The sequence below is a fragment of the Lagenorhynchus albirostris genome, chromosome 3, assembly GCF_949774975.1.
Source record: "Lagenorhynchus albirostris chromosome 3, mLagAlb1.1, whole genome shotgun sequence".
Lineage (NCBI taxonomy): Eukaryota > Metazoa > Chordata > Mammalia > Artiodactyla > Delphinidae > Lagenorhynchus > Lagenorhynchus albirostris.
In genome coordinates this window covers 55,549,620-55,572,522 of record NC_083097.1, presented here as the reverse complement: position 1 = coordinate 55,572,522, position 22,903 = coordinate 55,549,620, and the positions used below count along the sequence as shown (strand labels likewise).

At 36.2% G+C, this 22,903-nt stretch overlaps 1 protein-coding gene across 6 annotated transcripts in view; it reads left to right on the top strand.

Moving 5' to 3' along the window:
* Nucleotides 1-22,099, top strand: part of LOC132516875 (survival motor neuron protein) — a 45,705-nt gene extending 23,606 nt beyond the window's left edge. For 2 of the 6 annotated variants that reach the window (XM_060143089.1, XM_060143086.1), the window contains 3 exons: nucleotides 8,290-8,340; nucleotides 16,132-16,157; nucleotides 21,753-22,099. In XM_060143089.1, the coding sequence (XP_059999072.1) occupies nucleotides 8,290-8,337 (48 nt within the window). In that variant the 3' untranslated portion in view covers nucleotides 8,338-8,340; nucleotides 16,132-16,157; nucleotides 21,753-22,099. Of the gene's footprint in view, nucleotides 1-8,289; nucleotides 8,347-11,549; nucleotides 11,598-16,131; nucleotides 16,158-21,730 lie in introns of all 6 variants that reach the window. The other 4 variants (XR_009539492.1, XR_009539491.1, XM_060143088.1 and 1 more) reach the window with 4 other exon arrangements.
* Nucleotides 22,100-22,903: the final 804 nt, after the last annotated feature.

The window sequence follows — 22,903 nt, the reverse complement described above, 5'->3', positions numbered from 1 at the left end:
ACAAGAATTTCCATGTGTAGGTTCCCCAAATGTCAACTTTTTACCCCTTTAGGTTTCTCAGTCATTTCATTTTTCCTTCTCTCTCCTCTCTCTTTCTCTGTATCTATCTATATTTTTCCCCCCGAAGCTATTCAGAATCAGTTGCAGATACAGTGCCCCTAGCATTTAAATACACTATGTATTTCCTGAAAGGAAGAACATTCTTTTGTATAATCACCATATAGTTATCAAATCAGGAACTTAAATCAATTAATACTGATACTATGATCTTATCTACTGGCCTTATTCAAATTTTGCCAGTTGTCTTATGAGTGTCCTTTACAACAAAAGAAAGTTGTTTTTTAATCTAGAATTCAGTCCAGGGCCACGTGTTACCTTTTGTTGTCATATCTCTTTAGTCTTATGTGACTGACTTTTTAAATATAGTTTTGTGTCCTCATACCATTTACATTGTTTTGTATCCTTTAAAAATATATATTTGTTAATTACACGTGATAAATGTAAAACCTTGTAAAATTTTCAAAAATTAAAGATGAGACAAAAATTCTGTTGGTGATCAAAGCCATGCCCGTAAATTGGGAGACTGAGATTGACATATGCACACTACTATATATAAAATAGATAACTAATAAGAACCTACTATACAGCACAGGGAACTCTTATTCAATACTCTGTAATGACCTATATAGGAATAGAATCTAAAAAAGAGTGGATATATGTATAACTGATTCACTTTGCTCTAGAGCAGAAACTAACACAACATTGTAAATCAACTGTACTCCAATAAAAATTAATTAAAAAAAAAAAAAGCCAGGCCCAGTTTCTACCCTTCTCCAGAGGTCACCACTGATATTAGTTTGCCGTATACCCTATCAAAATCTCTTTCTCTGTGTTCAGGTATATATGAGTGCTCATAAGAAATGTATTGTTTTTATGTTCATCTTTCTATATATAAAGACATTCTGTAAGAGTTTAGTTCAGGATTTCCCTGGCAGTCCAGTGGTTAGGACTCCGTGCTTCCATTGCAGGGAGCACAGGTTCGATCCCTGGTTGGGGAACTAAGATCCCGCATGCCACGTTGTGCAGCCAAAAAAAAAAAAAAAAAGAAGTTGGCTTTTCTTACTCGTCATTCTGTTGGTGACCAATTTCACTAAATTTACTGACCATTTACTTCAAATATATTCTTTCTAACTTCCCTGGTGATCACATCATTTCTCTCCTCCGCTTCATAGATGAACTTCTTCAAAAAATTATCTCTAGGGGCTTCCCTGATAGCACAGTGGTTGGGAGTCTGCCTGCCGATGCAGGGGACACGGGTTCGTGCCCCAGTCCGGGAAGATCCCACATGCCGCAGAGCGGCTAGGCCCGTGAGCCATGGCTGTTGAGCCTGTGCGTCCGGAGCCTGTGCTCCACAACGGGAGAGGCCACAACAGTGAGAGGCCCGCGTACCACCAAAAAAAAAAAAATTATCTCTAGTTGTCCTCTTTACTTCCTTATCTCACATTCTCTTCAGGCCTGTCAGGTAGACTTCTGTCTTTCCTACTGTATTGAGATTTTTTTGTTTTTAAAGATTGTTTTTAATTAATTAATGAATTTATTTTGGGCTATGTTGGGTCTTCGTTGCTACGTCTGGGCTTTCTCTAGTTGCAGTGAGCGGGGTCTACTCTTCGTTGTGGTGCGTGGCTTCCCATTGTGGTGGCTTCTCTTGTTGCGGAGCCCAGGCTCTAGGCACGCGGGCTTCAGTAGTTGTGGTGGGTGGGCTTAGTTGCTCCACAGCATGTGGGATCTTCCCAGACCAGGGCTCGAACCCATGTCCCCTGCACTGGCAGGTGGATTCTTAACCACTGTGCCACCAGGGAAGCCCTGTATTGAGATTTTACCTCCAGATTGCCGACTCTGCAGTCACTTCTCTGCTTTATGTCTCTTACCTCTCAGCAACATTTTAATATATTTGACTACACTTTTGAAAGACTTTTTTCTCCTGCCTTTGGTAACACGTTTTAATCTACTAGTCATTACCTTCTTCCTTGGCTGCTCCTTTTAGACTTCTTTAACAGCTTTTCCTCCTCTACCCAATATCTTTGTGGATTTCTTATGCGCAACCCATAGCCCCCTTCTCTTCTCTAACTATAAACTCTCACTAGGTGACCTCATCTGCTCTAGGACTTAAAATGGCATGTCTGTACTGGAAGTTCTCAGATATCTAGCTCTGAATTTGAGACTTGTTTATCCAACTGCCTATTTTCCCTCACCACATGGATGTCTGTTAGGTACATCTCAAACCAAATATAGCCAAAACTGAACTGTTAGTGTTATTTCATACACCTCTATTCCCACAGCCTTTCCATCTCAGTAAGCAGTAACATTGATGCACTAGCAACACCAGTTTCTCAAGCCACAAATGTGGAGTTAGCGTTGATTGATTCCTCACTTTCCTTCACTTTTTTTTTTTTAACATCTTTATTGGGGTATAATTGCTTTACAGTGGTGTGTTAGTTTCTGCTTTATAACAAAGTGAATCAGTTATACATATACATATGTTCCCATATCTCTTCCCTCTTGCGTCTCCCTCCCTCCCACCCTCCCTATCCCACCCCTCCAGGCGGTCACAAAGTACCGAGCCGATATCCCTGTGCCATGCGGCTGCTTCCCACTAGCTATCTACCTTACGTTTGTTAGTGTGTATATGTCCATGACTCTCTCTCGCCCTATCACAGCTCACCCTTCCCCCTCCCCATATCCTCAAGTCCGTTCTCCAGTAGGTCTGTGTCTTTATTCCTGTCTTACCCCTAGGTTCTTCATGACATTTTTTTTTCTTAAATTCCATATATATGTGTTAACATACGGTATTTGTCTTTTTCTTTCTGACTTACTTCACTCTGTATGACAGACTCTAGGTCTATCCACCTCATTACAAATAGCTCAATTTCGTTTCTTTTTATGGCTGAGTAATATTCCATTGTATATATGTGCCACATCTTCTTTATCCATTCATCTGATGATGGGCACTTAGGTTGTTTCCATCTCCTGGCTGTTGTGAATAGAGCTGCAATGAACATTTTGGTACATGACTCTTTGAATTTTGGTTTTCTCAGGGTATATGCCCAGTAGTGGGATTGTTGGGTCATATGGTAGTTCTATCTGTAGTTTTTTAAGGAACCTCCATACTGTTCTCCATAGTGGCGGAACCAATTCACATTCCCACCAGCAGTGCAAGAGTGTTCCCTTTTCTCCACACCCTCTCCAGCATTTATTATTTCTAGATTTTTTGATGATGGCCATTCTGACTGGTGTGAGATGATATCTCATTGTAGTTTTGATTTGCATTTCTCTAATGATTAGTGATGTTGAGCATCCTTTCATGTGTTTGCTGGCAGTCTGTATATCTTCTTTGGAGAAATGTCTATTTAGGTCTTCTGCCCATTTTTGGATTGGGTTGTTTGTTTTTTTGTTATTGAGCTGCATGAGCTGCTTGTAAATTTTGGAGATTAATCCTTTGTCAGTTGCTTCATTTGCAAATATTTTCTCCCATTCTGAGGGTTGTCTTTTGGTCTTGTTTATGGTTTCCTTTGCTGTGCAAAAGCTTTGAAGTTTCATTAGGTCCCATTTGTTTATTTTTGTTTTTATTTCCATTTCTCTAGGAGTTGGGTCAGAAAGGATCTTGCTGTGATTTATGTCATAGAGTGTTCTGCCTATGTTTTCCTCTAAGAGTTTGATAGTTTCTGGCCTTACATTTAGGTCTTTAATCCATTTTGAGCTTATTTTTGTGTATGGTGTTAGGGAGTGATCTAATCTCATACTTTTACATGTATCTGTCCAGTTTTCCCAGCACCACTTATTGAAGAGGCTGTCCTTTCTCCACTGTACATTCCTGCCACCTTTATCAAAGATAAGGTGACCATATGTGCGTGGGTTTACCTCTGGGCTTTCTATCCTGTTCCATTGATCTATCTTTCTGTTTTTGTGCCAGTACCATACTGTCTTGATTACTGTAGCTTTGTAGTATAGTGTGAAGTCAGGGAGCCTGATTCCTCCCACTCCCGTTTTTCGTTCTCAAGATTGCTTTGGCTATTCGGGGTCTTTTGTGTTTCCATACAAATTGGGAAATTTTTTGTTCCAGTTCTGTGACAAATGCCAGTGGTAGTTTGATAGGGATTGCATTGAATCTATTCCTTCACTTTTTATAACCAATTTGTAAGAAAGTTCTGTTGACTATTTCCATACAGATCCTGAATCAATGCACTTTGATTTCTCTCCACTAATACCCATTCAAGATACTATCATCTCTTTTTTTAACCGAGATATATTGGCTAAAAGTTCGTTCAGGTCCCCATTTCTTTTAATTGCATGGATGTACCACATTGTGCTTATCCATTCATCAGTTGATCGACATTTGGGTTGTCTCATCTTTTTGGCTACAATGAATAATTCTGTTATCACCATTTGTGTATAAAATTTTGTATGGATGTATATTTTCAGTTTTCTTGGATATATATTTAGGTGTAGAATTGCTGGTTCAAAAGATCGCTGTAGCGGAACCATGGTCAGGGAGCTAAGATCCCACATGCCTCTCGGCTAAAAAAACAAAACATAAAACAGAAGCGATATTGTAACAAATTCAATAAAGACTTTTAAAAAATGGTACACATAAAAAAAAAGTCTTTAAAGAATAAATAAGTAAATAAATAAAGTGACTGCACCATTTTATTATAACCACCAGCGATGTGTGAGGGTTCCTATTTCTCCACATCGTCACCAACACTTACTATTGTCTTCTTGTTTGATTATAGCCATCCTAGTGGGTATGAAGTGATAACGTTATAATGATTTTGATTTGCATTTCCCTAATGACTAAACAATGTTGAGCATCTTTTCATGTGCTTGTTGGCCATTTATATATCTTTTTTTGGAGAACTGTCTATTCACATCCTTTGCCTATTTTTTAAATAGGTTGTTTGTCTTTTTGTTGATGAGTTGTAATAGCTCTTTATGTATTCTGGATAAGACATCATTATCTCTTACCTTACTGCAGCAGATCCCAAGTATTCTTTTTGCTTATGAAATTTCATGTCCCATCCTGCCAAATCCATTCTGAATACAGCAGCTAGAGTGATATTTTATTTTTTCAAATATTTATTTATTTATTTGCATGGGGTCTTAGTTGCACCATGCGAGATCTTTAGTTGCACCATGCAGACTTCTTAGTTGTGGCATGTGGACTCTTAATTGCAGCATGCATGCAGGATCTAGTTCCCCGACCAGGGATCGAACCCGGGCATTGGGTGCATAGAGTCTTACACACTGGACCACCAGGGAAGTTCCTCCACACTCTTCTTACTCAGTACACTCCTGCAACACTGGCCTCTTTTCTTGCTCATGTCCAGATTTATACCTTCTTCTGGGCCTTTGCACTCATTATTCTTTAGTCTGGAAAGCTGTTACCCTGTATTTCACTTGTCTGGCTTGTTGCTCAGATCTCAACTGAAATTTCATCTTCCTGATTAAACTAGAAGTGATCCGCCCTCATTCTCTATTATATCACCCCACTTAGATTCTCTGTGTGGCATTTATCGTTCTTGGTATGATTTTCTTTACCTGTTTATCTGTCTCCTTCCAGTAGAATGTTGAGCTCCACGGGAGCAGGGACCTTGTCTGTCTTATAACCTTGGATCTTTAGCATCTGGAATAGTGCCTGGTTCATAGTAAGTCTGGTTCAGAATAAGTTCATCATTTGCTAAATGTTGAACATTAGCAAGTTTTTCCTCTGGTAATTAGATAACCATTCTTATATATAAAGCTTCTTGCAGATTATTTCCTTATGACATCTGGAAGTATCATTATTGGGTCAAAAAGTATAAACATTTTATTTTAGTATAGTTTTTAAACATTTTAGTAGCTTTTGATACTGTTGACTGCCTTTCCACAATTCTTTCCATGTGTATTGCCACTGGCGCAACTTGAAAATGTTTGTTTTACCACAGCCTTAAATAGTTATACACCTTATTGCTTTCTTCTTTGATAACTCTAGCAGCAGTTAAAAAATATGAATGTTCTAACGTGTCAGAATATATTTGATTTGAAGGATGACCTGGATGAAAATTAAAGTTGGTTAATTGTACTCATAAACATTCATACTTCACATACTTGATTGTACTGTTATTAAAACCTAGCAGATTTTCAACAGACTTTGAACTCTGGTCCTAACCAACAAAATGCAGATGTTTCTGTTTCTTTTGTGAGTTCAAGCACCAGTTCCTAGGAAAGCAGCCTTGTCCAGTATATATGCCACAAATTCAGGGCTAAGCTATGATTAACTTGTTCCAGAGAAATGATCTTTACTTTTTGCAGTATTATTTGTATATCTGCATAAATTAAAATATAAACCTATGTTCATATTCAGAAGTGTAAACAAATTGCCATTTCCTAGATCTTGCATTTTTGTCTCTTGGAAATTTTTACCATTAAAAAGAAGCAGCTACTGTTCATTGTCATGTTTTCCAATAGCTTATGTGGGTTTTAGAGAGCGTTGCCTTCAGGTAGCGATTCTTAGCCATTGCTCCACAGAAGCATACATGATTGACAACTTTTCCATTACTAACCTGTTCCCATAAGAGCAGCCAGACAGGATTTGGGTCTAGCTCTTAACCTATACATTTTTCTTTTTCTAGAAATCCTAACAGAATGCAGATGAATGAGAGTAATGTTATTGAAATAACATAGCACAGGCTCTAACTTTGGTACTTATTAGTAACAAATCCCCTTTAATATATCTTGTGGCCTCAAAGATATAGATTAATGGTGAAGTCGAAAGCTAGTATATATGTAGGGAAAGATAGAAAGTATTGAGGCCAGAAGGGAGAAGAGAGGAGTAGGACATTTGTGCTAAGTGTGACCAGGAAAAACAGTAAATATTTGAGTCTTGATTTTTTTTTTGAACTTCTAAAATATTTTTGTCTAGTGAGTACTGGTTTTTAATGGTTTTATTTTAATAAATGAGTGTGACACATTATATATTTTATTTGACAGAAAATAAGATATAAGTTGGCTCAGGAACATCTTCAGACTTAGTGAAAGAAGAAAACTTTCTTAATTGCAGCCTAATAATTGTTTACTTTGGAGTCACTTTTAAAGTACATTTGAAGGCTGTAAACTTATTTTCTGATGATATTTTGTTAAAGAGAATTAATGAAATGTCTTATGTGAAACAAAATGTTCACTTCTGTATAAAATGTGTGTTCTTTTTTTTTAAACATCTTTATTGGAATATAATTGCTTTACAATGTTGTGTTAGTTTCTGCTGTATAACAAAGTGAATCAGCTATATGTATAATGTATCCCCATATCACCTCCCTCTTGCGTCTCCCTCCCACCCTCCCTATCCCTTAGGTTGTCACAAAGCACCAAGCTGATCTTCCTGTGAGATGCAGCTGCTTCCCACTAGCTAGCTGTTTTACACTTGGTAGTGTATATATGTCAATGCTACTCTCTCACTTTGTCCCAGCTTACCCTTCCCCCTCCCCGTGTCTTCAAGTGCATTCTCTGTGTCTGCGTCTTTATTCCTGTCCTGCCCTTAAGTTAGCATACGGTATTTGTTTTTCTCTTTCTGACTTACTTCACTCTGTATGACAGACTCTGGGTCCATCCACCTCACTACAAATAACTCAATTTCTTTTTATGGCTGAGTAATATTACACTGTATATATGTGCCACATCTTCTTTATCCATTCATCTGTCGATGGACACTTGGGTTGCTTCCATGTCCTGGCTATTGTAAATAGTGCTGCAATGAACATTGTGGTACATGACTCTTTTTGAATTATGGTTTTCTCAGGGTGGGATTGCTGGGTCATATGGTAATTCTATTTTTAGTTTTTTAAGGAACCTCCATACTGTTCTCCATAGTGGCTGTATCAATTTACATTCCCACCAACACTGCAAGAGGTTCCCTTTTCTCCACACCCTCTCCAGCATTTACTGTTTGTAGATTTTTTGATGATGGACATTCTGACCTATGTGAGGTGATACCTCATTGTAGTTTTGATTTGCATTTCTCTAATGATTAGTGATGTTGAACATCCTTTCATGTGTTTATTGGCAATCTGTATATCTTTTTTGGAGAAATGTCTATTTAGAGCTTCTGCCCATTTTTGGATTGGGTTGTTTGTTTTTTTGATATTGAGCTGCATGAGCTGCTTGTATATTTTGGAGATTAATCCTTTGTCAGTTGCTTCATTTGCAAATATTTTCTCCCGTGTTCTATGCTTCTAAATGCCTTTATTTTCCTTCCAGGGTTTCAAACAAAGTCATAAAGAAAGAAGGCACTCACATTTCAATTAAGGAGTAAGTCTACCATCATTATAAAAGAGAATGTTACTTTTTTATAAATTTTGTAGTTTGTAGAAAATATATGTTTAAAAATTAAAATATTGAAAAGTAGAAAAGTTAATGTAAAACAATATTAAAGACATTTTGATGCAAAAACTATTTGATAAAAGATTGATCTAAATCCCCTCTAGAATTCTTATGATGTCAAAGTATCATCTCAGCAAATACTTGTTGGTTGGTTGTATTGAAAGGAAAACATACCATTATAATAAAGAGATCCTTAGAATCAGAGATGAAATTTTGCGTCACTGTAATCAGACAGTCAGACTTGCTTTTTCATTTGAGATGCAGTATGAAATACACTGTATTACCTATGAAGTGTTATGGTCAAAAAAGTTTAAGTGGAATTTAAACAAACCTTTAGGATCTACTTTCCCATTTATCAGAAATACTGGGGATAGAGCAGCAAGTTAAATGACACCACAAAAGAAATGATCAGACAGGTCCAGAACGTGGCATGTTGTAGAAGATAACTGGCCTCCTTTCTTCAAAAATTCAGTGTCATGAAAGAAAAAATGACATGGAGTAGGTAACTATTCCAGATTAAAAGTGACTTGAGATATAACAGCCAAATACAATGTGGCATCCTTCATTATTCATTAGACCCTGGTTTTGAAAAGCTATTTGTAAGAGACTTGGGGGTTGAGGAAATTTGAATATAGACTGGATTTTAAATGATATTAGATAACTATTGCTAATTTTATGAGCTGTGATAAGGGTGTTGTAGTTTCTGGAAGAAGGTCTTTAAATTTGCATACTGAAGTATTTAGAAGTGAAGTGTTACGGTGTTTGTAATACATTTCTAAATGATTTAGCAAAATGTATATATGTGTGTGCATGAAGCATATATGGCTGTTATTGAATCTCAGTGGTGTTCATATGGATGTTCATTGTACTATTTTTTTCTATTTTCTGTGTGTTTGAAAAGTACATAAGAAAAGTGTTCAGTATTTTTAACTAAATTAGTAAAATCTATGTGTCTATTGTATTCCCTTTTTACATATTATTTTACACTTTTGGTCCATATTCATCCATATTTTGATGTTTGTCATCAGTATTTTGTGCATGTGTGTGTGTGTGTATATATATCCCCACTTAATATCACATTTTTAATGTTTTTACGTATTCTTTCTATCAGCTTGTTTGCCTGTATGTTATGCCGCTCTTCCTTTAGTTCAGTAGCTTTTGGCATTCTCAATAACATTAGTAACTACCTTCTTATATGTAGTACTCGGTTCTATTCTGTCACAGCGTTAGGGTAACTTTCTGTGTTGTGACTATTTAATAAAAGGTTGTGGACATTATGATTCTTAGTGGATGTTTCCATGTTGCCTTGAAAAGCAAATTTCGAAAAACATCTTTTCAAAATCTATGCATTCCTGGGAGGGACATTTTTTAAATTATATAAATCCTCACATTTAAAAGTATAGTTACCTGTATTTCATTCTTCGATTAAAGTCAGTTTTATTCAATTGAAGTTCTTCAGCTAGGTTATTCAGCTAAGTCTAAAGAGATGAATAGGAAAACTAGGCAGGGGATGAAGTGGGCTGAAGTATTCCAGGCAGAGAATGCACAAGCTAGAAGCATTAGGGCAGTGTGTTTCAAGGCCTAAGGCTGGCCCAAATGTCATACCACTGTTAACCGTTCTCCATCCATGTAAGTTCCCCTCTTTGCATCTGTTCTCTGCTTATTTCTATTACATAGCTTTTCACAGTATAATATCTTTATTGTTTATATATCTGTCTTTCCTCTGTCATTAGAGGCAAGGCACTACATCTCATTTTTCATCATGTCTACAGTATCTGGCATGGTTTTTTGAAGTCTAGAATGGGCTTAGAGCACAGATTGGAGGGAATGTCAAAGAAGAGAGAAAATGAAGTCAAAACAGCTTGTTTTCTGGCTTTCACTATAGTAATTGTCCTTGTGGTTATGAAGAATCCTAGATGGAAAATTCCATGGTCTGTACCTATATTCAGAAGATAGGCAAATAGAAGGTGAGATGCCATAATTGAAGAGTACCTTCATTAAGGGATCAGCCAGAGATTACTTTATCTGAGTCATGTTGTAAGTTTAGCTTTTCTGTATGGTTGCCATTAACAGAAATAAACTACAGGGTTAATGGTTATGAACGTAAGTTATGTGTTGTTTGAAGCTCTTGGTGAGTGGAAAACTATGAATTCAATTCAGAAATAAAATTCTGAAAGTTTAAGTTTAACCAGAGCAACTCCTGCTTCTGCAGAAATCCATGTTTATATACAGCAATCAGTAGAAGACATTCAGTATTCAGGTATTTCACAAAATACTTGGTGTTTTATCATTTTTGTGTATGAATTGTGGCCTTGCAAGAGGATTCAAGAACATTTTTACATCGCTCTCATTTTTTTTCCCAAATACTTTTTTTGAGGTTAATCTATATACAGTAAAATGCACAGATTGGGACTTCCCTGGTGGCGCAGTGGTTAAGAATCTGCCAGCCAATGCAGGGGACACGGGTTCAAGCCCTGGTTGGGGAAGATCCCACATACTGCGGAGCAGCTAAGCCCGTGCACCACAACTACTGAGCCTGCACTCTAGAGCCCGCATGCCACAACTACTGAAGCCCGCGCTCCTAGAGCCCGTGCTCCACAAGAGAAGACACCGCAATGAGAAGCCTACGCACCGCAACGAAGAGTAGCCCCAGCTCACCTCAACTAGAGAAAAGCCTGCACGCAGCAATGAAGACCCAATGCAGCCAAAAATTAAATAAATAAACTTTTTTTAAAAATGCACAGATTTTAAGTGAAGAGTTTGATCAGTTTTGAGAAGGTATACCATTGTTACTACATCAAGATAAAAGAACATTTCCCTCAGTCCAGAAGTTCCTTTGTACCCCTTTCTAGTCATTCACCATAGTTACCTATCCTGGCAATCACCATTCTGACCTCTATGAACAAAGATTAGTTTTACTTAGTTTAGAACTGCAATCATACAGTATGTTCTCTTTTGCACAGGATTGTTTTAAATTCTTATTACTTGTGGGTTCAGCTATTGTCGTGAGATTATATATGTAACATATTTTGAAGACACCAAGTAATATAGTTGGAGAAGCTTTTGGAGAAACTAATTTCTTTTCTTTCTTTCTTTTTTTTTAATTTTTTTTAATGGAAGTATAGTTGGATTTACAGTGTGTTAGGTGTACAGCAAAGTGATTTCAGTTATACATATACATGTATGTATACCCATTCTTTTTCAGATTCTTTTCCATTATATATTATTATAAGATATTGAATATAGTTCCCAGTGCTATACAGTAGGTCCTTGTTGTTTATCTATTTTATATGTAATAGTGTGTATCTGTTAATCCCAAATTCCAAACTTATCCCTGTTTCCCCTTCCCTTTTTGGTAACCATGTTTGTTTTCTATGTGAGTCTATTTCTATTTTGTAAATAAGTTCATTTTTTTAGATTCCACATCTAAGTGATATCATATGATGTTTGTCTTTCTCTGTCTGACTTACTTCACTCAGTATGATAATCTCTAGGTCCACCCATGTTGCTGCAAATGGCATCACTTCATTCTTTTTAATGCCTGAGTAATATTCCATTGTATATGTATATACCACATCTTCTCTATCCATTCATCTTTCAATAGACATTTAGGTTGCTTCCATGTCTTGGCTATTGTAAATAGTGCTGCTATGAACATTGGGGTGCATGTATCTTTTCAAATTAGAGTTTTCTCTAGATATATGCCCAGGAGTGGGATTACTGGATCATATGGTAGCTCTATTTTTAGTTTTTTAAGGAACCTCCATACTGTAGGAGAAAGTAATTTTCTGAGCTTCGAAGTTCTGATCCTTTCATTACTAGTTATTGTGACACATAAATTGACCTTTTATATTTTAAAATGGCATATAATTTAGGGTTGAGCTGCATTCTACTTTAAATAAAACTTGGTTTCTAGGCAGAAGAAGAAAGATGTGAAGCAGTGTACCTGAATATTAATGAGTCTTTGTGTTTAGATAAATACTTCCGGTTAATCTTATTTTTTATATATATATATATATATATATATATATATATATATAAAAGATAGCATAGCTACCTTGTTTGATAGCAGTCAGTTGTTAGTTAGGGGAGCAGGGATTTGATTTGAAATTTGTTTGCTTACAAACTTCATGTTTTTTCCAGTTAAGCTGCTGATCTGGAAAGTTGTACATTGTTTGGTAAAATTTGGACTCTGTAGTTTCCCTACTCTTGCCATTACCTGTAGGTAGAATTTTGACTTCTAGGATATGGTTCATTTTACTTTTACTGTAAAATTTATAATAAACATTTAAATTAAATTTGTAAAAAAAAATCTTACTTTATAGAACCTGGTTTCAGTAGACTCTTAGCTCTGTGTTAGTTGGGTTTTTATTGTAAAGGAAACTAGAAACTGTCACATCATATTTTTCTTCCCTTACAAGTAATAATAGCTATATTTTTTGAATGATTACTGTGTGTTGCTAGACATTGTTATTTCATTGAATCTTTTTTTTTTTAAATAAATTTATTTATTTATTTATGGCTGTGTTGGGTCTTTGTTGCTGCTCACGGACTTTCTCTAGTTGCAGAGAGCAGGGGCCACTCTTCGTTGCAGTGCGTGGGCTTCTCATTTCAGTGGCTTCTCTTGTTGCAGAGCACGGGCTCTAGGTGTGCAGGCTTCAGTAGTTGTGGCACGTGGACTCAGTCACCCCGCGGCATGTAGGATCTTCCCGGGTCAGGGATCAAGCCCATGTCCCCTGAATTGACAGGCGGATTCTTAACCACTGCACCACCAGGGCAGTCCCTCATTGAATCTTAATAGCACTCTCAAGTTAGTTACTATTATTATTCCCAAATGACTTGCTTTGGACCACATAGTAAGTGGTAGAACTCTGTGACTTCAGAACTCTCTCCAGCTCTCAGCCCCCCAGCAACTGCTTCTGCCCGGCTCTGTGGAGTCTTGTCCTACACGTGCATAATTTAGGATTTGGGCAAGGACCTAAGTGGGAATCCTACACAGATTTTGGGGGCTCCTTCTCTTTAAGTCCCTCCTCTCTAGACCTTACCTCCTCAAATTCCATCTGCCTTATTCCAGAGCCTAGACTCCAATCCCTGTTTCTTCCCCCCACCCAGGAAGAACAGTACTCTCTACTCAGGCTCCACCTTTCATGCTGCAGTTTGGAAATTGTGTCCAGCCAAAGAGGGTGAATGCAAAGCTCACCTGTTTCCCTTTCTCAAGAATCTCACCCTGTGCTCTCTGTTGCCCAATGCCTGGAAACAGTTGCATCATAAATTGTGCCCAGTTTTATAACCTATCACAGGAAAACAAGTACACTACCAACTATTCCTCCTATTTTTAAACAGACATTTTATCATTTTTTTGAATACTTGGTTGGATGGCACAATTCATTGCATCACCTTTTCATTTTGGAGCAATTAATTTTCAGTTGTTGGATGATTTCTGAAAGATTAATCTGTTGTGATGGTTAAAACAAAATGTGCTAAACAATGATATTACACTCTATCTCTCAAGTACATAAGGTTCATATGTCAGATTTGGGGTTATTGGTATGTGTGTGTGTGTGTGTGTGTGTGTGTGTGTGTGTGTGTGTGTGTGTGTGTGTGTGTGTGTGTGTGTATATATATATATATACTTCTCTATGACAGTAGTAGGTCTATTTTGGGCTTTTTTTGTTAAACTGTAGTTCCATAGAATTATTTTTGTGAATTGTTGGTTAGTTTCATGTATTGGGCCTCAGAATCTAATTAGTGCTGTAGATCATCATGTGTTGTCATATTGCTTCCCCAAAAGAATAAATAGTTACTAAAGCCCTCGTCCTTTACACTTATCGTAATTAGAGTATCTACTTGTTATAGTTTATTTAAATTATTTCTTTCTCCATTGTTATTCATGTTATAAAATAAAAGTTCTAAAATAGTTTGAATCAGTTTTTGAACATTATTCAGTTTATTCTTTTAATTCTTTTTTTGTGTGTGTTTTTCTTAAACTACATTGTTGTTTGTTATGTATAGCAATCTGATAGGAAAATATATTTAAATGAAAAAGTAAGATGCAGAACTGTGTGTATTTTGCTTCCTGCCATTTGTGTAAATATACATTTACATATATGCATGTGTGTGCATTGATTATCATCTCATGGCAATAGTCTAGTTACTACCGAAGAGGGACTAGAAGACACAGGGATGTGAGGGAAACTTCACAGTATACCTTTTTGTATTTTTTCTACTTTTGTGCTGTGTACATTTACTGACAGTAAAAAAATAAATATGTAATTAAGTTAAACTTGGTAAGATTGATATATCATCTTACTCCTTAAAATTTTTTTCTTAATTTTTTTTATTGAAGTATAGTTGATTTGCAGTGTTGTGTTAATTTCTGCTATACAGCAAAGTTATACATATACATACAGTCTTTTTATTTTCCATTATGGTCTATCATAGGATACTGAATATAGTTCCCTGTGCTATACAGTAGGACCTTGTTGTGTATCCATTCTATATATAAAAGCTTACATCTGTTAACCCCAACCTCCCACTCCATCCCTCCCCCAGCCCTTTCCCCCTTGGCAACCACCAGTCTGTTTCTATATCCGTGATTCTGTTTCTGTTTCATAGATAGGTTCATTTGTGTCATACAGTAAGTCCCCTACATATGAACCTTCAAGTTGCAAACTTTCAAAGATGTGAATGTGCCCCTCTATGCCAGCTGCTGTACTGTACTACTGTGCTTTTCAAGGTACTATACTCTAAGATTAAAAATGTTTTATTTGGGGGGACTTCCCTGGTGGCGCAGTGGTTAAGCACCTGCCTGCCAATGCAGGGGACATGGGTTCTAGCCCTGGTCCAGGAAGATCCCACATGCCGCGGAGCAACTAAGCCCATGTGCCACAACTACTGAGCCTGTGCTCTAGAGCCTGCGAGCCACAACTACTAAGCCTGTGTGCCTAGAGCCTGTGCTCCACAACAAGAGAAGCCACCGCAATGAGAAGCCCGCACACCACAATGAAGAGTAGCCCCCGCTTGCTGCAACTAGAGAAAGCCCGCGTGCAGCAACGAAGACCCAACACAGCCATACATACATACATACATAAAAATATTTTTTTAAGTTTTATTTTTTGTTCTTGTTTGTTTTTTATGTATAATTTATGTGAAAAGTATTATAAACCTATTACAGTACAGTACTATGTAGCCAATTGTGTTAGTTGGGTACCTAGGCTAACTTTGTTGGACTTACAAACAAATTGGACTTACGAACGTGCTCTTGGAACAGAGCTCATTTGTTATGCAGGGGGCTTACTGTATTTTAGATTCCACATATAAGTGATATCATATGGTATTTGTCTTTCTCTGTCTGACTTACTTCACTCAGTATGGTACTCTCTAGCTCCTTACATGTTGCTGCAAATGGCATGATTTCATTCTTTTTAATGGCTGAGTAATATTCCATTGTATATGTGTACCACATCATCTTTATCCATTCATCTGTCAATGGACATTTAGGTTGTTTCCATGTCTTGGCTATTGTGAATAGTGCTGCTGTGAGCATAGGGGTACACGTATCTTTTTGAATTATGAACTTCACGGTATACCCTTTTGTATTCTATTTTTGTGCTGTGTACATTTACTGACGATAAAAAATAAATAATATGTAGTGAAGGTACACTTGGTAAGCTATATCATCTAACTCCTTTAAACTTTTTTATTTTTCCATTTTTATAGGTAATTCATATAGTGTTTTATAATAGGTAAGTACTCTTTCCTCAGTATTTCTTGGAGAACGCTTCATATCAGTATGTAAAACTGTCTTGTTTTAAACATATGCAAGATATTCTTATATACAGATGTGTACCATACTTATTTGATTGAGCTCTTACGGATGGAAGTTTAGGTTGCTTCCAGTTGTTTGCTATTTAATACTATAGTAAGTGTTGTTTTACATAATTCTTTTTGTAGATGTCTGAATACATCCTTAAGATTATCTAAATAGATTGCATTAGAATCAAGAATTAGATTATAGAATTAGAACTCCTGGATTGAAGAAGATACACATTTATAATTTTAAAAGATTTTTGCCAAATTGCTCTCAGTAGAGATTGTATTAATTTCCATTTCCACCAACATTGTATGAGAGTCTCTGTTTCCCACAGTGTAGCCAATAATTTTTTTTTTTTTTTTTTTTTGCGGTACGCGGGCCTCTCACTGTTGTGGCCTCTCCCGTTGCGGAGCACAGGCTCCGGACGCGCAGGCTCAGCGGCCATGGCTCAGGGGCCTAGCCGCTCTGCGGCATGTGGGATCTTCCCGGACCGGGGCACGAACCCATGTCCCCTGCATCGGCAGGCGGACTCTCAACCACTGCGCCACCAGGGAAGCCCTAGCCAATAATTTATCAGACCTTTGGATATTTCTCAGTCTAGTAGTTGGAAATGATTATCTCATTGTATTTATAATTTATTTATCTTATTATTGTGAAGTTCAGCACCTTTTCTTGTGTTTAAGAGAACTGTGTATCTTTTCTTATCTGAAAACTTTAGAAACATCACCGTTGCCTACTTTTCAGCTGGGATGTGTGCTTTTCCTTTTTGATTTGCAAGAATTCTTTGTGCTATGAGTTACAAATACTTTTTTCCTAGCTTGTCATTTCTTTTGACCTTGCTTATGGTTGTAGTGGTTGTTGTCATTTTGACAGAAATATTTGCTTTTTATGTAGTCATAGTGTTTAATTTTCATATAGTCAGAATCATCCTGCCTTTTCAGGCTTTTCTTCTAATGCTTCTACTGTTTAATTGTTTTCCTGTATCTATATGGTAATTTTTCCATTATCATTTTAGATATTTGTGCTTACTTTCTCTTTTCAACTTTTGCTTATAAAATTTTATCTACAGATGTCCTCATTATTCATAGATTCTATATTTGCAAATTTGCTAGCTTGCTAAAATTTATCTGTAATCCCGAAGTCATTATTTGTGGAGCCTTCACCATCATTCATGGACACATGCAGAGGGTGAAAAATTTGAGTCACCTGACAGACATTTTCAGCTGAGATAAAGCTGAAAATGTAGTGCTCTGTTTTCTTTTTTCAGCTTTCGTACTATAAACAAAGGTCATTTTCACAATCTATTTAGTTCTACATTTTTCTGTCTTTTGCGCCTTTTGACTTCACTCTTTAAAATAGCCCCAAGTATTGTGCTGTAGTGATATCTAATGTTCCCAAGTGCAAGAAGGCTGTGATGTGCCTTACAAGGAGAATACATGTGTTAGATGTGTTTAGGCATGAGTTGTAGTGCTGTTGGCCATGAGTTAAGTGTTGTTGAATCAACAATATATATGAAATAGTGTGTCTTGCAACAGAAACACGCATAAGGTTATGTACTGATCAGCTGGTAATGTGACCAGAGGTTTGCAGGAACCTAGCCCTGTGTTTCTTCTAGGAGTAATGGCTCAGTATTCACAAATTCATTGTTTGTAGTGACTTTTAAAAACATAACTGCCATGAATAATGAGAATTGACTCTATGTAATTTCAAGTCATTTTACAGTTTACAGAGTAAAGAGATAGTGAAAATAACTTTGTTAGCAATTTCAATGAGAATTTAAATACAGCAAACCCCAATTTTTTTTTAACATCTTTATTGGAGAATAATTGCTTTACAATGGTGTGTTAGTTTCTGCTTTATAACAAAGTGAATCAGTTATACATATACATATGTTCCCCTATCTCTTCCCTCTTGTGTCTCCCTCCCTCCCACCCTCCCTATCCCAACCCCTCTAGGTGGTCACAAAGCATCGAACTGATCTCCCTGTGCTATGCGGATGTTTCCCACTAGCTATCTATTTTACGTTTGGTAGTGTGTAAATGTCCATACCACTCTCTCACTTTGTCACAGCTTACCCTTCCCCCTCCCCATATCCTCAAGTCCATTCTCTAGTAGGTCTCTAAGGAAAAAAAAAAATGTCATGAAGAACCTAGGGGTAAGATGGGAATAAAGAAACCCCAATTTTTATTATGTATTTTCCTAGTATTGAATGTTTATATATATCTCCAAATCAGATAATATTCTTTGAATGCAACTAACTGTTCATTGGCTGTTATGCATGAACCTGAAATATATTTATCTTATAAATACTGACTCTGATAAATTTTTTTTTTGAAATTTTGAATTTTATTTTATTTATTTTTTATACAGCAGCTTCTTATTAGTCATCCATTTTATACACATCAGTGTATACATGTCCCAATCGCCCAATTCATCACACCACCACCACCACCCCCGTGGCTTTTCCCCCATGGTGTCCATACGTTTGTTCTCTACATCTGTGTCTCTATTTCTGCCCTGCAAACTGGTTCATCTGTACCATTTTTCTAGGTTCCATATATATGCGTTAATATACGATATTTGTTTTTCTCTTTCTGACTTACTTCATTCTATATGACAGTCTCTACATCCATCCACGACTGACTCTGAATTTTAAATGCACCTCTGCTATGTTCTAGCTTATTACCTTGATTCTTCATGCACTTGGTTCGTCAAAACAGTACTTCTGAAAGCTTCTATTTGTTGGATAGACAGATGATAGCTATCCTCTGTGTTGCCTAATAGCAAAACATTTCTTTTTTTTTATAGATACCAGTTAGAATTATCTTACTGTTTTTCATTTCTACATATTTATTACCTTCCAATTACTTTGTATACACATCTGTCTTCCATATCTGTCCACAAACTGTAAGTAAATTTTCGTGTACAAGCATTATAAAAGTTGAAAGAATATTGTCACATGTCCTTTTAGCAAAATGGGATGGTTCAGGTTTTTAATCATAAAATATTATATAATGAAGTCCTTCCTGTTGAAGGACTAACTAAATGATACTACCATATTTTCTTTTTTGTCCTGAGAAATATATCAGTTCCTTTATTTACAAAACAGAAACAGACTCACAGACTTAGAGAATGAACTTATGGTTACCAGGTGGGGAGGGTGGGGGAAACAGATAGTTAGGGAGCTTGGGATTGACATGTACACACTGCTGTATTTAAAATAGATAACCAACAAGGACTTACTGTGTAGCATAGGGAACTCTGCTCAGTATTATGTAACAACCTAGATGGGAAAAGAATTTGAAAAAGAGTAGATACATGTATATGTATAACTGAGTCACTTTGCTGTACACCTGAAACTATCACAACATTATTAATCAACTATACTCCAATATAAAATTAAAAGTTTAAAAAAAAAGAAGTATCTCATTTCTTGAGTTTGGGAAAATTCACCTAAGTAGAATATGTCATCTGAAGACTCATCATCTGAGACTTTACTTATATGAACAATTTCACCATTATTAGTCCAGAATAAAGATCAAAATTTTTTTCTTAAAGGGTTAGATAGTAAATATGTTAGGCCATAGTTTTCCAGCCGCTGGCCTAGATGTTACTCTCTATCCCTTTACATTCATCTTCTAATTGCTTTAATAATTTTGCAATGACTTTCTCTGTCAATTTTGTTCTCTTTGCTATTATGGACAGAAAATGAAAAAGTCTGAATTCTCAACTGTGTTCAGGGAAAGCTTTAAAAAAAAAAAAGACTACAAGGATTGTATCTCCATACTTCCATTAAAACTTCTTGAAAGATAATCCAGTACTTTGGACAACAGAATAAGAAAACTGAAGGATGGTGTAATAGTGATGCTTTATTTCACTACTAATGATTTATTTCATCATCATTTTAGGTGATTCCATCCTTTCACGTCCTTATTTTAGTTTTTTTTTCTTATGCATAGCTAGAGGTCTCTGGTGAATGTATTATCTACTGCTACGTAACAAATTACCCTAAAATTTAGCACCCTAAAACAGCAAATATTTATTTATCTTTAGTTTCTGTGGGTCAGGAATGCGGGGCAGCTGAGGTGGGTGGTTCTTCTAAGGCTGCAAATCAGGTCGTCAGTCTCAAGGCAATAGTCATCTCACAGTTCTACTGGGGCTGGAGGATCTGCTTCAGGCTCACCCAGATGGTTGTTAAGAGGCCCTCTTGCTACCTGGCGTTCTCCATAGGCAGCCTGAGAGTCCTCACAAACTGATAGCTGGCTTCTCCAAAGTGGGCGATCCAGTACAGAATGAGCAATACCACACGTACTTTTATAACTTAGTCTCTGAATCACACACTATCACTTCCACCTTTTTCTATCCTTTTGACGTTAAGTGCAACCCACGGCCAACTGGAGGGGATTAGACAAGGGCAGGAATCACTGGGGACCATCCTGAAGACTGGCTACCATAATGAGTTAAAATAAAATATATCCTGGGATGAAGAATAACAAAATGTTTCAAGATAAGTAAAAGTAAAGTGATAGTAAAAGTAAGTGATAGCAAAATCACTAAGATTCTATATTGTAGATTTATAAGAGTCCAGTAGAGTTACAGCATAATTGCAAGATAGGAGTTTTATTTTTTTTAATAAATAAATTTTCTCTTTGTTCTTTGGCAGACCTCTAAGAGTGAGTCCTGAATGTAAGGACAAATAGTTAGAACTGATCGAATAAGAAACTCAAAAATTGGGAATTCCCTGGTGGTCCAGTGGTTAGGACTCGGTGCTTTCACTTCCATGGCCCAGGTTCAATCCCTGGTTGGGGAACTAAGATCCAAAAAAAAAAAAAAAAAAAAACTCAAAAATTAAAATTGGGTTCATTGGGCCCAGATGATATACTTGGGATTAATTTCCACTTTCTGCTTTCCTTAGAAGTTTTTAAAAATTTTCTTCCTATCTGTTGTTTATTAAAATGGATATTTCAGGACCATAAATTTTTCTCTGACAATTTAGTTGTATTCTGTAGAATTCTTATTTTCTAGATATTCCAAATTTCAAAATTTTGTTTTTAACTCTAGAAATGTTTTAATTTCAGGTTAATTTCAATTAATTTCAGTTAGTTAATTTTTAGGTTAATTTTACTTTCAGTTAGGTTTAATTTCTAGTTTTATTGTATTGTAGTTATAGAATGTTGTTTTGTATTGTTCTAATTACTATTTTTTAAACACATAATTTTGATCATTGTTTTTAATATGTTTTAAATTCTGTTAGGACAGATCAAATACCAGTGCTCCTTAAGAATTTTTTTAAAAAATACTCTTGCCCATTTATTCCTTCAAATGAATTTCACAATTAATTTGTCTAAATATCTAACTATCCCATAAAGATTGAAATTAGTATTGTTTTTTACACTAGCATATTTTTATTCTAATTTTATTTACCATGATGCATGTGTTGCTTTATGTTTTCTTCTTTATGATTTTATAAGAAAATAGATTTTTAAATTTCAAAATTGTATGTAGACTTTTTATCTTCTGGATGCAGGTGCAGCTCTCTCCCAAGGAGGATGGTATATTGATGTGCCCTGGTCGATGTGAACAGAAGTTTCATCATTTTCTTCATGAACACTTGGATAGGTGCATGTCATCATTTCCCCTTGTTGCATGTGACTCATGCTTAAATAACCAGTTAGCTATTTTGAGGCAATAATCAGTTTGAATAACTGAACAATGGAAATATGAGTGATTAAAAGAAATTCAAGGTCACACACAGTGCAGAAAGTCAATCTGTCAAAATCACAACTGAACCCATTTGTATATTGTAACTTTCTTAGTAAGTATGTTAAGATTTTTATCAATGCCTTTAAAAATAAATAACTTTTTTTTTTTAAACTTGACTATCTGAATATTTTTCTTTGGAATATATATGGTAGGTTGGAGTCTGTCTAAAGATGTAGAGAAAACTACTCAGGCTTATTCGGGTAAAGGGTAATATTGTAAAGATACAACCAATTGTAAAACAATGTTGCTGGTGATCCAAGGTTAGGGAACAAAGCCTAGCTGAAGCTGAATGTCAGAGGACTGGACCTGGCCAGTCAGGAACCAAGGCTGTGTTCTGTTGCTTGGATGTCATATTGTCATTCTCCTCCTGCACCTTTTCTTATCTGTCTGCCTCTCTTCTAGCCTCCTCCACACCCTCCTCATGCACACTGCCTAACAGGATTGCCCAGGCCATTCTCTCTTCATCATTACCTTGCAGTTCCATCTACCATCCATTTGACTATATCTGTGTCTCTTGGTTCAGATTCTCTGGAGAGGTAGAACATAGTACTGTTTTAGTTTAGTCTAAAGGATTGGTGTTCACATGCCTGAGAGTCTCCCTAGTCCATTTAGCTGTGGGAGAAGATGCTAATATGTAAGTGTTATTTCTTTCAGAGGTTTTGCTTGGGTAAACTGCATGTGCCTAGCATATTAGTAGCTGCCCAGTATTTTTTGAGTAAATAAGTGAATATTCAAGTGCCTGGTAAGTAAGCTTCGCAGAATGGAATGTTCTATGGATTAAGCTTTTTTGTACAGGTAAGTAGAGTTTTATCATTTTTCATGACAATTAACTAATATTTTATATTAATTGCCTAAAATATGCCAGGTTAAATTTAGTTATGAAGGTAGCTTATTTGCTTTCTAAGGTTTTTGGAT